Source organism: Phasianus colchicus, chromosome Z, assembly GCF_987193195.1.
Source record: "Phasianus colchicus chromosome Z, bPhaCol1.hap1.1, whole genome shotgun sequence".
Lineage (NCBI taxonomy): Eukaryota > Metazoa > Chordata > Aves > Galliformes > Phasianidae > Phasianus > Phasianus colchicus.
The window spans coordinates 7,244,947-7,256,820 of NC_143476.1; the positions used below are offsets into that span (position 1 = coordinate 7,244,947).

General features: G+C 58.4%; 1 protein-coding gene across 1 annotated transcript; it reads left to right on the forward strand.

Annotated features, from left to right (window-relative positions):
• Positions 1 to 1,574: 1,574 nt before the first annotated feature.
• Positions 1,575 to 11,586, forward strand: LOC149912365 (maestro heat-like repeat-containing protein family member 2B). The gene is made up of 27 exons (XM_090130787.1): positions 1,575 to 1,691; positions 1,853 to 2,018; positions 2,154 to 2,252; positions 2,405 to 2,556; positions 3,431 to 3,523; positions 3,877 to 4,108; positions 4,194 to 4,267; positions 4,599 to 4,718; positions 4,862 to 4,969; positions 5,153 to 5,312; positions 5,440 to 5,480; positions 5,627 to 5,768; positions 6,161 to 6,213; positions 6,526 to 6,633; positions 6,909 to 7,028; positions 7,200 to 7,322; positions 7,446 to 7,601; positions 7,823 to 7,948; positions 8,330 to 8,334; positions 8,741 to 8,876; positions 8,992 to 9,084; positions 9,467 to 9,562; positions 9,736 to 9,859; positions 10,061 to 10,164; positions 10,626 to 10,778; positions 11,035 to 11,189; positions 11,333 to 11,586. Exons 1-27 carry the CDS (start codon positions 1,575 to 1,577, stop codon positions 11,382 to 11,384), a joined length of 3,108 nt encoding a protein of 1,035 aa, XP_089986913.1. The 3' UTR covers positions 11,385 to 11,586.
• Positions 11,587 to 11,874: the final 288 nt, after the last annotated feature.

The following is an 11,874-nucleotide window of genomic DNA, read 5'->3' on the forward strand; positions in this document are numbered from 1 at the left end:
CACAGAATAAATACGTGCCTTATATTTGGCAGCATTTTCTTCACAAATACCTTCCTGCTGAAGCATGCCTGATTTGTCATAGTTTTTCTTCTTGCTCATGTAACACTTTGAGCCTGTTCCTGCCTTATTTGTTTGGTGTTTTCCTTCACTTTATGTATGTTGCAGGCATTTGTTTTGTAACGAGTAACAGGAGCACGTTTCTAAAAGCACTCATAAGATGTGTTCATTTCATTTTATTTGTTATAAACATTTATCCTTGGAATGTGTTTGGGTTTTGTGCCAATCTGACTGTAGCTGTTTACTTAGCACGGCGCATTTCATTCCAGTAAGAACCACTCTCTAACAAGATGAACTCATTTTGCATGAGTGAGTGTGCAATTATGGATTCTTTTCAAAAATAGTGAAAATCCCTTCACTCTTAGAAAAGTTATTAAACTATGTTGATTGCTGACATTCTATGCATCAAATGTAATTGAGCTATGCACATTTATTGTTTCAGAGCATCAGAATGGACAGAAAATTATTGTAATCATCCAGGAGTATGTTTTAGTTTCTACAGCGAGACAGGGAATTTCTACAGTAACTGTGGTATCCATTAGGATAGTGCTAATGTGCTGGTACACCAGTATTGCTAAACTGCTGGTGTTTGGTAACCAAGGGCTCCTTCTGAGACCTAAATCTTAAAATTAAGCCATCGTGAAGTACTTTACCAGTTCAGGTCCTATTTATTAAGCCAGTAAAATGTCTTTATTACAACTCCATGAAACGAATTCCGCATGGAACCGGAACCCCAGAGCCGAGTGCATCACAGAACATGCTGCGTTTGGGGGCCTGCAGGGCTGCCCTGCGTGCTGCCTGGTCCCCAGCCATTCCCTGTGAGGTGACACTGCGCTGTGATGTCACAGTGGTACCTCGTGCGCCCTCGTGGCAGCGGTGGGAGCGGTGGCTCAGTCCGCTTGTGGGACCCGCAGGAAGCGGAACCAGAGAGAGCGTTGCGTCTACCTGGAGATTTCCTGCTGTCATGGAGCGGCTGAGAGCCCTTCGAGGTGAGTCCCTCCACCTCTCCGCACGCCGTGACGCCGCCCGAGCGCACGTGTGCCTCCAGAGTCAGTTCAGGCCGCGCCGGCAGCACCGTCCTCGCTCTGCTGAGCGCAGCTGCCCGCCGTGGTTTCCCCGGCACCCCAGCAAGGGGAAAGCTCCCTCCCCCGTCCCCGCCAACCGTGGGGCTGGAGGAGCGTTCCTCCCAGAGCCGGCCGGATGCTCGGCCCTGGCTCCGAGCGACACCGGCGGCAGCTGCTCCGCTCTTTGCTTCCAGGTCTCTTTGCCTGTGTGGGCTGCGTGCCCAGACGTACGCGTCGCAGGGAGAGAAGCAGGGTGCCGAGCCCTGTCCCTGTCTCCGCTGTGACTGTGCTGCAACAGCGCCTGCAAGACCGGGAGGTGAGCTGGGGACGTCCGGCCGTGAATCCTTGCCGTGGCGCAGTGCCGTGGTCCTGTGGGTGCCGGGCCGCGGCACCACACCGGCACGGTGATGGGTGGCAGTGGGCGGCTCCCCGAGAGCAAGGGCAAAGCAAAGCATGACTGGTCCCTGTCCCCAGGGTGATCGAGCACAGGTGTACCGCGAGCTGGAGGGCGCCCTGTGGGAAGACGACAGCCGCCCGCCGTGCGGAGTGGTGAACCGGCTGCTGGCAGAGGTGTCCCGGGACCTGACGGCAGCCCAGGTGAGGGGTTACAGCCAAAGGCAAAGGGAGCCGCTGCCCGTGCTGGTGTTGTGCTGGTGGGCGACGGTGGCTCAGCCCTTCCCAGGGTCTCAGGCAGTCTCCTGGACGGTGTGTCACCAGTGACTCCTTTTCAGGGTGTCAGGGACAACGTGAGGATGGCTGCCAGCAACGTCCTGGTGGCTCTGGCCCGGATGCATTTCAGCTTGGTGATGGCTGAGCTCCAGGGCCAGCTGAAGGCCATCGGGGAGAGACCCAAGGATTTCGTGCTCATCACCCTCAGCAAACTGTTCGGCATCTACGGTAGAGTGCTCTCAGCCACCCTACACCTATGACAACTGGGGAAAGGGGTCTTTCCTCTCTGGGGGATGCAGGGCTTCGCCCCCTCCTCTGTTGCTGCCAGGGCTCTGACTGTGGACCTCTCCTTCCTCTCTGCAGCTCCACAGTGCATCCCCTTCACGTGGCTGATGCTGGCTGGCCTGCGCAGTGTGGTGGGCCAGGTGAGGAGCGGCCGGACCCTGCGCCTTGCTTGTGCTGGTGAGTGCTGGCTCCAGAGCAGGGGGCCTCGGGACAGCCCTTGCACCTCGCCCTGCTGCAGGCTCTCACAGGCTGCCTTTTCTCTCACTCTCTTTAAACACAGAAAATAACAATTACTATTCATATGTGTTTCTTTAATTTTGTTTTTTCAGTTGTGAAACAGTGGCTGGACGGAGTGAAGACTCACTTGTCCTCTGGATCCCAATGCCCCTGGCCTGCCATGGAGAAAGAGCGGATCTATGAGAACCTTCAGGAGCTGCTCTTCTCTGTGCTGAGGAACTGGCAGGACTGCCAGGAGGAGGAGGTGAGCCTTGCTGCGCTCCCAGCCCAGGGTGGCAGCGGGGGCACCCATGTGGCAGCTCTGTCTGTGCCCAGTGGGCTGGCAGCTGAGCAGTGATGGGAGGGAGTGGGCTGGCTCTGCAAAGGGCCCCAAAGTGGCTCTGTGGCAGGGAGCAGCTGCATGTCACAGCATGTGGCAGGAAAAGCTGGGGATGAGGGTCTGGGGAAAACCTGCCTGCCCTCCAGAGCGAGCCCATCTCCTGCTGGGCGTGGGGGTTGGGGAAGGGGAAGGGAAAGAGAAAGCCTTCTCTGTAGGAAGGGCAGACCTTCGGTCTTTGATGCCGGGCCTCTGACATCCCTCTCCAGGACAAACAGGCCGTCCTCGGGGCCGTGGCTGCCATGCTGGATGTTCTCCTGCAAGAGGAGCTGCACCAAGAGCACGTCTGGGAGCAGCTCCTCTGGCTTGTGCACCCGTGTCAGGAGATCCAAGACACCTGCAGGGTGGCCAAGGTGAGACGCTGTGCAGGGCTCAGGGTGGACGTGGGGCCAGTGCAAGTGCCACGAGGGGTCGGGGGGTGCAGGGAGGAGGTGGGGAGCCCTTGGAGAAAGGAGGAATGGGTGCCTGAGAGCCTGAGGAGCTCTGTGCTAGCAACTGGGGGGACCACATCCAGTTGCATCTGATGGGGGAGAAGAGGGCTGCTGGGTGGGAAATGCCTGCAAATGATGCCCAAACACAGCTTGTTTGAGAGCAGAGAGACTCTCGATGCTGCTGGGAGGTGGGGGATAAAAAGCCTGTGCAGGAGTTTCTCCCTGCAGAGAAACAATTGGGAAAGAGTTTTTCCACTCCCAAGTGTCTAGATGTGTCTTCATCCCTTTCTTCCTCTCCTGGTCTCTTGCAGAGCCTCACTGTCTTCCTGGAGGCCTTAGAGGGCATTGAGTCTGTCATCCAGAAGGACAAGTTTCTGGACGTCACGAGTGCCGTGTTCTACCAGGTAAGGGGAGCCTATCCCTGTGCCCACAGCAGTTTCCCTCTTGCCTAAGTCTCAGGAGGACTGCAAAGGTCTGAGCCCCTGACTAATGCAGCTGAGCCTTGGCTCCTGCATGCTCATGGCTGTTCCAGAGCCGTGCCTGTCCCCCCGGGGATGCTGTGGGGCAGGCTGAGTTTGGTCTGCCTGTCCTCTTCCTGAGAGTGCCCAGGGAGACGAGAGCAGCAGCACAGTGTCTTTTCCATCCTAAGTGCTGATGTGATTTTCTCATATGGACTTTGTTCCCACAGCTCTATGACAACACCAAGCAGCACAGCGAGGCTGATCGAGTGGAGCTGACCCACTGCATCATGCTGCAGGGTAAGGAGAGGAGCTTTGGCAATGCTTGCAGTGCCCTGGCCAAAAGCGCCTCTCTCACAAACCTCAGGAATGGGCGTGAGTTTCTTGCTAACATAGCGTGGGATTTCCTCCCTGCAGCCCGGATCTGCCCAGAGGAAATGGTCCTGTTTCTGCAGTCACAGCTGGGCGAGGACTGGGAGGCTGGACGCGTGGCAGCACTGGGTCTGCTCGGTGCTCTGGCTCGCTCTGATGGTCAGTACCACAGGCTGGGACTTCCAGGGATCCCCTCTGCCATCGGGGTTGTGGCTCCGCTCATGCTTCTGTGCATCTCTTGCAGAGCCCGTGATGATGGAGAAGCTGCCCCAGGTGGTTGAGGCTGTGCAGTGTCTGTGCAGCGACCTCAGGATCCGGGTGAGCTGCTTTGGGAAAAGAAAGCTCTTTTGGGGTGGTGATGCTGCTGCCAACACGGGCAGGGCTGGGGTGACTAGAGAGGTGCTGGGGCATTGACCACACGGTCATGATGGCTCCTGTGGGAGAGCAGGCAGAGTGGAGCGGGCAGGTCCCTGTGCTGTGCTTGGAAAGTGCACAGCCTGGTGCTACGGCCTGGCCCTCACCTCAGGAGCCAAGGCTCCTCCTCTGCTCCTGTTGTCTCTGCTCGTGCCCAAAGGGCTGCCCCGATGAGCAGGTGGCTTCCCTTTGCCTTCTGACCTGAAAAATCACGCCCACAATTGACCCCTGGCAGGTGAGGACGGCAGTTCTGCACTTCATCAAGGACCTGCTCAGTTCGAACACCCGGAGCTGCTCAGCCTGGGATGTGGTGGGGCACATCTTCACTGAGTTCAGCCGCACCGCTGGAAGAAGGGTAAGGACAGTGGGCAGCATCTTCTCTGGGAAGACCTGTGCTGCTCAGAGGGTGGCACAGAAGCACCGCTGGGGCCGCACCTGAGCCTCCTGAGAGGCTCCTGAGAACTGAGGTAACCGGGTTTCAACACCGTTGTTGTGCAGGCAGCTGGAGACCTTTCTGCCCGGGAAGCCCAGGAAGAAGGAGCTCTGCAGGAGCTGTGCATGGACATCCTGGGGTCTCTGGACGTCTCTGCGACAGGGATGTCCAAAGTAAGTCACATCTGCCCTGCTGCTGCTCCTTGCCTTCGCACCACCTGTTCCTCATCCCACCACCCCAGGTCTCTCCTCCAGCGTGCTCTGAAGCACGCAAGACTCAGGGAAATTCGCAGAGTCCTCTTCGTCTCTGAGCGGAGGCAGGAATGCTGACACGCTCAACTGCCTCGTTCCCGACAGCTCCTGTGGCCACGGCTGCTGCTGTTCGTGGTGCCAGCCCAGCACACCGGCATGCTGATCCCGGTCTCGCGCTGTGTCCGAGCCCTGGCCGAGAGAGAGGATCTGACAGGACGGCGAGTAGAGGAGCTGGATCCCCATTTCCTCAGCTCCATGTTTCAAGGTAGGAGCAGAAGCTCCGCCAGTGAGCTCTGCTGACCTGTGCTACCACCCAGAAGGGACAGCGGAGCTGCGCGTGGCTGGGCACGGAGCGTCTTGGAGTCTGACTCAGCACTTTTTTCTCCTCACAGGCCCACGACTGACTCCCCAGACACTGCTGGCACGCCTGCTGGTGAGTAGATGCTCCAGAGCCCAGTGCCACCAGCCCCCGGGAGGAAGCAGCACGGCCACGGGCAGAGCTGTTGGCTGCTTCCATCCTGGGGGGAAGCCGCTGCTCTTGCTGCAGAAGTGACCCTGCTTCTCCTTGCTCTCGCTCAGGTGGTGGCAGGGAGCCCTGTTGCAGGCAGCGAACTCCAGGCCGCTGCCTTACAGCTGATGCAAAACCTCCACAGCAGGTTCCACAGAGCTGTGGGGGCCATGTGGGCCGCTGAGATCCCCCTGCTGCTGCAGTGTCTCCAAGGTAAAGTGCTGGTGGGGAGGGAGAGGCGGAGGCAGGGAAGGGCGGGAGTGAAAATGCAGCTCTCTCTGCAGGGTGGCAGAGGGGAAGCATTGCCTGCAGCCCAGTGCTTGCTCTGCTGCTGTTCCCATTCCAGGGAGACAGCGCTGAGGCCCGGGGATCTTTCCCCGCGGGGATCTGCCCCTTCCAGGACACGGATGGGCCCTTCACGTCCCCTCAGTTAGTTCTGTGTTCCTGCGGGGACAGTGTTTGTGGGGAGGGACAAGTCAGTTTGTGGAGGGGGTGCGGGTCCCAGCTTGGCAGTGTCAAGTGCCCAGGCCAAGCCAGGTTTGCAGCAGCTCTTCTTCTGTGCCTTGATCCCAAGTAAGGGTCTTTTTCTTCCTGTTGCTGTGCAGGGAAAGATGAGAGCTTCCTGGACACTGCAGGGTGGGAGCGCCGTCTGCTGAAGGTACAGCACTGCTGGGTGCAGAGAAGTGCTTGCCTGCCCCAAGTAGCCCCGCTCCCATATGAGCCACCACGGGACAGGAACAGCCTCTCCAGTGCTGCTGAGGAGCCTTTGAGGCGCTGCCTCTTCCGCTCTGTCCCAAGCCCAAGGGGGGTCTTAGGAGAAGAGCGGCAGGAGGCTTTAATGGAGGGAATGCTGGGGGAGCTGGGAGAGGAACTGTTCTTCCAGACACCTCTCCCCAGAGGGCTGCAGCAAGTGGGAGTGAGGGAAGAGGCAAAGGGCAAGGGAACATCGTCTTCTCCTGTTCTCCAACAGTTCCTCGGGGCGTCAATGGACACCATACGGGATGAGGCCTGGATCGAGGCCCTGAGCTGTGAGCTGAGCCGGTGGCTGAGCAGCTCTGCCAGCAGCTCTGCAGAAAAGGTGAGTTCCCCCCGGCTCCACCCAGCGGTGCAGCTGCAGGTGTCCAACTGGGGCTGGGGCTGCGGCTGGTGCTCTGCCCACTCGTCCCGCTCATGCTGCTTCCCCAGCCTGTGCCCCCAGAGGGCCTTTCCCTGCAAGCTGCCCAGGGATGGATAAAGCTCAGCCCTGCAGCTGCTCTCAGCGACTCCCGGGGAGCGTGGCTCCTTCCACCTGGCCCTTCCCCAACAGGTTAAGCTGCTGCCACATCTCAGCTTCTTCCTTCCCTTCCCCTGCAGTCTTTCCTGTACAAGGCTCTGGGCACAGTGCTGGGAGCCTGTAAGGGAGTCCTCCACGTCCAGGAGAAGCTGCTGCAGCACCTGGAGGAAGCAAACGCGGAGGACCCATGTGAGGCCCAGGTGAGCCCTGCTCTCCTCCAGCTCCTGCGAGCATCCCCGCTCCGTCCCTGGGGCAGAGGGCTTCTCCTGGCCCTGCTCCGCGCCTTTCCATCTCCTCCCTGCTGCCCTTTTCCTCAGGAGAGGATCTGTAGATTCAGGCCTGTGCCAACTGCCCCTTGTTCCTTGGTGCAGGGAATGGTCTCTCTTCTCAGCCACGCGGCTGAGAGTAACTTCCAAGCAGTCCTGGCCACGCTCACCACGTTTGCGTCCAGGCTGTGCAAAGGCCGCAACGCGAGGATTTCCAGGCGCAAGAAGGTAAAGCGTTACGGGTTTCCATCTTGGCATTCTTCTGCCTTATTTTCTGCCCTGGAGCCCAGGTGCATCGCGGGGCACTGGGGGCCGTTGAGCGAGTGTCTCAAGGCATTTCTTCCCACACAGATGGAGCTGGACAGCACGAGAGCTCAGGCCACACGCAGCGCTCTCGTGCTCGCCCACGGCAGCTTGGCACTGCGTGCCTCCAAGGAACAGCTGCTCGCCCACCTGGAGGGAGACATCGTGGGCAACATCCTGATGCTCTACAGCTGCAGCTGCCGGGTGAGAGCTCAAAGCGTGCCAGGGTGTCTGAGCGCCCAGCTGCAGCCCCTCCACAGGGGGGGATGCTGAGAGGGGCCTTCCCTTTCCAAAGGTCCCTCGGGGAATGGTTTGTGCCCAGATGAAGACCCAAGCCCTTCCCTTAGCGTTGTCCCCACGTGTCCCCCTTGCAGCCCTTGTCCCATCCCGCAATTCAAAGAATGTTCTTCTCTCTTGGGCCTCAGGACCTGCAGAACAACCTCGCGCTAGTGCAGAGCATCACCGACTTCAGCTCTGCCTTCCAAGCAGTCGTGGGTGATTCTGCATGCTTTAATCCCTCCTTGAAGGGAAAGCTTCTGGAGATCCTGATGGTGAGTGCCTAGAGGCAGGGCTGCCTGCAGAGTTCTGGGCTGTGCCTCGCGGCCCACTTCCCTGGGGGCACACAGGACTCCATCAGCCACACGTCTCCAGCTGGTGGGGACCTTGGGTGCTGGATGCAGCTGCTGGGCAGCGGGCTAGGTGCACCAGCTGTCGAGCTGCTGCATCCTGCAGTGCTTCCATGGGAAACATGGGAGTGATGGGGCTGGTGTGTAACAGTTGTGCCTGTCTCAGGGCTGGGTAGAACAGCTCTCATGTGCCCCCTGCCCACCTTGACAGTGTCTCTCTGGGACTTGCAGGACCTGCTGAAGAAATATTATTCGGGCATCCCTGTCTCCCCAGTGCCCCTCAAGGTGGTTCTGGCCCTGGAGCAGCTGAGGTAAGGTCTGAGGTTGCAAAGCATGATGGTGGTCCCCATTTTGGGTAGCTCCTGAAGGCCTGGAGGGGGTAGGAGAAGAGGAGCCACATCTATAGGAGTGAAGACTGGGCTGTTGTGCCCAGGAAAACTGAGGTTCTGGGCAGGAAGAAAGGCCCTGGTGCTCCTGTCCCCTGGCAGGGAAGAGAAGAGAGAGTTGGGGTCTCCTTCCCTTCAGAGCGGGAGGTGGTTCAGTGCTGCCGAGGAGGAGGTGGGCGCTGCTGGAACTGAAGACAGTGCTCAGCAGCAGGAGCTGGGGGTATTGGCTTGGTAGCTGTCGATTAGGAGAAAGTCAGATGCTGTCTGAACCAGGCTGGGGAGCACTGCTGAAGGCCCTTTCTGATTTCTCTTTCTTTCTTCCTCCTGTCAGCAAGCTGAAGCCCTGTTTTGAAAGCAAGGACATGCGGGAGATGTTGGTCCTGTGCTGCAAGAACATCGTGACGCACCCTTCAGCAGAGATGATGCTGAAGATCAGGAAGTCACAGCACGCAGCGCAGTACCTGCAGGTAACCTGCCGTAACTTTCCCGGCCACCTCTCGGTCAAACCCGACCTCAGCACACACAGCCTATGCTCTGGCAGCAGCCGTGATGCTAAACCTCACTGCCCTCTTCTGCTTTCAGCTTCAGCAAACGTCCCTGAAAGCTCTGGGCCGGCTCATGGCGGTTCTGCTCCAGACAGAGCCCAGCGGCGGCTTCTTTCAGAACATAGTGCATGTGAGTATGTGTGGGGCAAGGGAGAAAGCATGGTGCCTGTCGGCAGTGGGGGCAGATCTGGGGACTGAGAGGGTGATCAGAGGGGAGCAATCTCCTGCTGACGTGCCAGCTCACTGCGAGCTCAGAAATGGGCAGAGCGATGGGCCCTGCAGGGAAAGGCAGGAGCCAGCCCCTGGCAGGCCACAGCCGAGGAAAAGCTCCCGGGTTGGCAGGCAGGATGACTGCAGAGAGCGGGGGCAGCAGTGCCGGTGCTCAGTGAGGCTGGAGGCCACGTGGAGCCACAGGGCAGCCTTGGGGGAAAGTGCTGGGGAAGGAGGGACAGGGAGAGGGGCGGCAGGAGGGAAAGCAAAGACTCCTCAGTGAGACAGATGCTCTACCCCAGGTCCTGCAGAAATGCATGGTTTCAGAGAACGTGTGGGAGCGCAAGAGGGCCCTGCAGACCTGCTCCCAGCTGCTGGCTGTTTGTGAAGAGCTTCGAGTGAGTAAAGAGCCCCACCGCATGCCCCCTGCTCCCTCCCCAGAGCCCCTGAGCTGGAAGGCGAGCTCCGCCCAGCTGTGCATGCTGTGCCACGGCGTGAGGAAGGCACAGGCGGAGAAGCCAGGGAGAGCCGGGGCTGCCTACAGCTTTCTTCCTGCCTCTCACCCCTGCAGAGAGCAGATGCCTGCGAGCACTTTGGCTCCCTGGTGGGATTGCTGGCGCCTCTGACGTGCGACCCCATGCCCGCATCCCGCCAGTTGGCTGCCTCCTGTCTGAGCTCCCTTCTCCGAATCCAAGGTGAGCAGAGCAGGTTGCACCAGCCCTCTGCCCTCCTCCGTAGCACTGCCAGAGCCCCACGGGCTGGGCCCTGTTTACAGGAGGGAGAGGCACCGTGCACAGCTCTCTTCTCGTCCCCACCCTGTCCTCTGTCTCTCCCCCGTGGAGAGCGGTTCCATTTCCAGAAGCATGACTTCCCTTTTCTCCCTGGGCTCTTTCCAGCCAAAGCAGCCAACAGGGAGCCAGGAGACATCGGGAGCCTGTCTGAGGGACTGCATGCCTGCAGCAGTGTCTCTCAGCTCCAGACCACGTCCAAAATGGCCATGGTAAGTGGACCCAGAAAGGGGTGGTGGGATCTCTGTGCGGAGGCTTCTGCACGACTCTGTGCTGCTCCCAGCCTTTCACACCGTTTCCAAAATGAGCTGTCACCCTGAGACCGCTGTTCTCAGCAAGCAGCAGGAGGCTCTGAGCTATGGCTGGCCTTCAGGCACGCAGTGCAAGGGGCTGACTCCATGATGTGTGTGTGTGTGTGTGTGTGTGTGTGCACTTGCGTGCATGTGTGACTGTGGCTGCTGGGAGGTAGGCTTTGCATGTCAGCAGACACCATGGGTGCAGAAGCTGAGCGAAGGCTCAGCCGCCTTCCGTGTAAATAGCAGGGTACGGACAGCAGGAGCGTTGTGAATGGCCGGCAAGCCACTGAGCTAAGAATGCCCTCCAGCCTGCTTTGTGCTCTGAAGAGCTGCGCAGAGCAGTGATGGGATCTCTCCTGCTTCTCATCTCTCTGCAGATCGTGTGCAGAAACTTCCCCGTCGAACGCACCGTCGACTTCATGATGGCCACCAAGGAGACCATCCGGAAAGCCACAGGAGTGCGCGTGCGTGCTGCTGGGAAGTGGGTGACCACCTTTCTGCAGATGCACGGGAAGGACATCTGTTGGAACGTAAGAGACTTTCTTCCACGTGTCTTGGTTTGTTTCTGGCTGTTGCACCATGCCCTGTGCCGTCTGCCTCTGGTACTAAAGCAGCACAGCCTGAGCGCAGAGCCAGGGCTTGGACAGGGGGGCTGGTTTGAAATTTAGGCTTAGGTGCTGGCAGCATGTCAAGGGAGCAGGCACTGCTCACGTGCTGAATGTCCATGGTCAGGCCCTGCAGAGTCCAGGATGCAGCAAGTCCTTCCTTCTCCCCTTCTTCTTCCAGGTGCCACCCATCCTCTACATCCTGCGCAGCTGCGCGTCATCTACGCAGCAGAGCACGTTCGTGCCCTTCCTGTGCCAGGCGGTGGTCATCCTCACCCGCTGTCACACTGAGGCCGTGATGAACAACTTCTCCCGGCCGCCTGGACCCACAGACAGGTACTGGCACTCCTGCCTTTGCTGTAGCTGTAGCTTGCCTCTGCCAGAGGGATCCAGGGAGGAGGCAGCTTTTCTTTTTTCCTCTCAAAGTCTGTGTGAGGTGGAAATTACTCAGTCACAACTTGAGACTCTCCATTTTCTAGTGAGACGTGGAAGAGAATAAGAGAGTTCTGCCTTCAACGGTGGAGCCAGTAGAAGAAAAAGGAAGAAAAAGAAAAGGAAACAAAAGGAAAAAGAGAAAACGAAAGGAGAGAAGAGAAAAAAGATAGAAAGGAAAAGAAGAAGGAGAGAAGGGGAGTAGAAGGGAGAGGAGAGGAGGGAGAAGGGAAAGGAGAGGGAATGAGGAGGAATGAGAGGAAAGGGGAGGGAAGAAAAAGGGAATGAAAAAGAAATTTAAAATGAGGAGAGGAGAGGAGAGGAGAGGAGAGGAGAGGAGAGGAGAGGAGAGGAGAGGAGAGGAGAGGAGAGGAGAGGAGAGGAGAGGAGAGGAGAGGAGAGGAGAGGAGAGGAGAGGAGAGGAAAAAGGGAAGGAAAAAGGGAAGGAGGGGAAAGGAGGAGAGAAGAGAGAAGCGAAGCGAAGCGAAGCGAAGCGAAGCGAAGCGAAGCGAAGCGAAGCGAAGCGAAGCGAAGAGAAGAGAAGAGAAGAGAAGAGAAGAGAAGAGAAGAGAAGAGAAGAGAAGAGAAG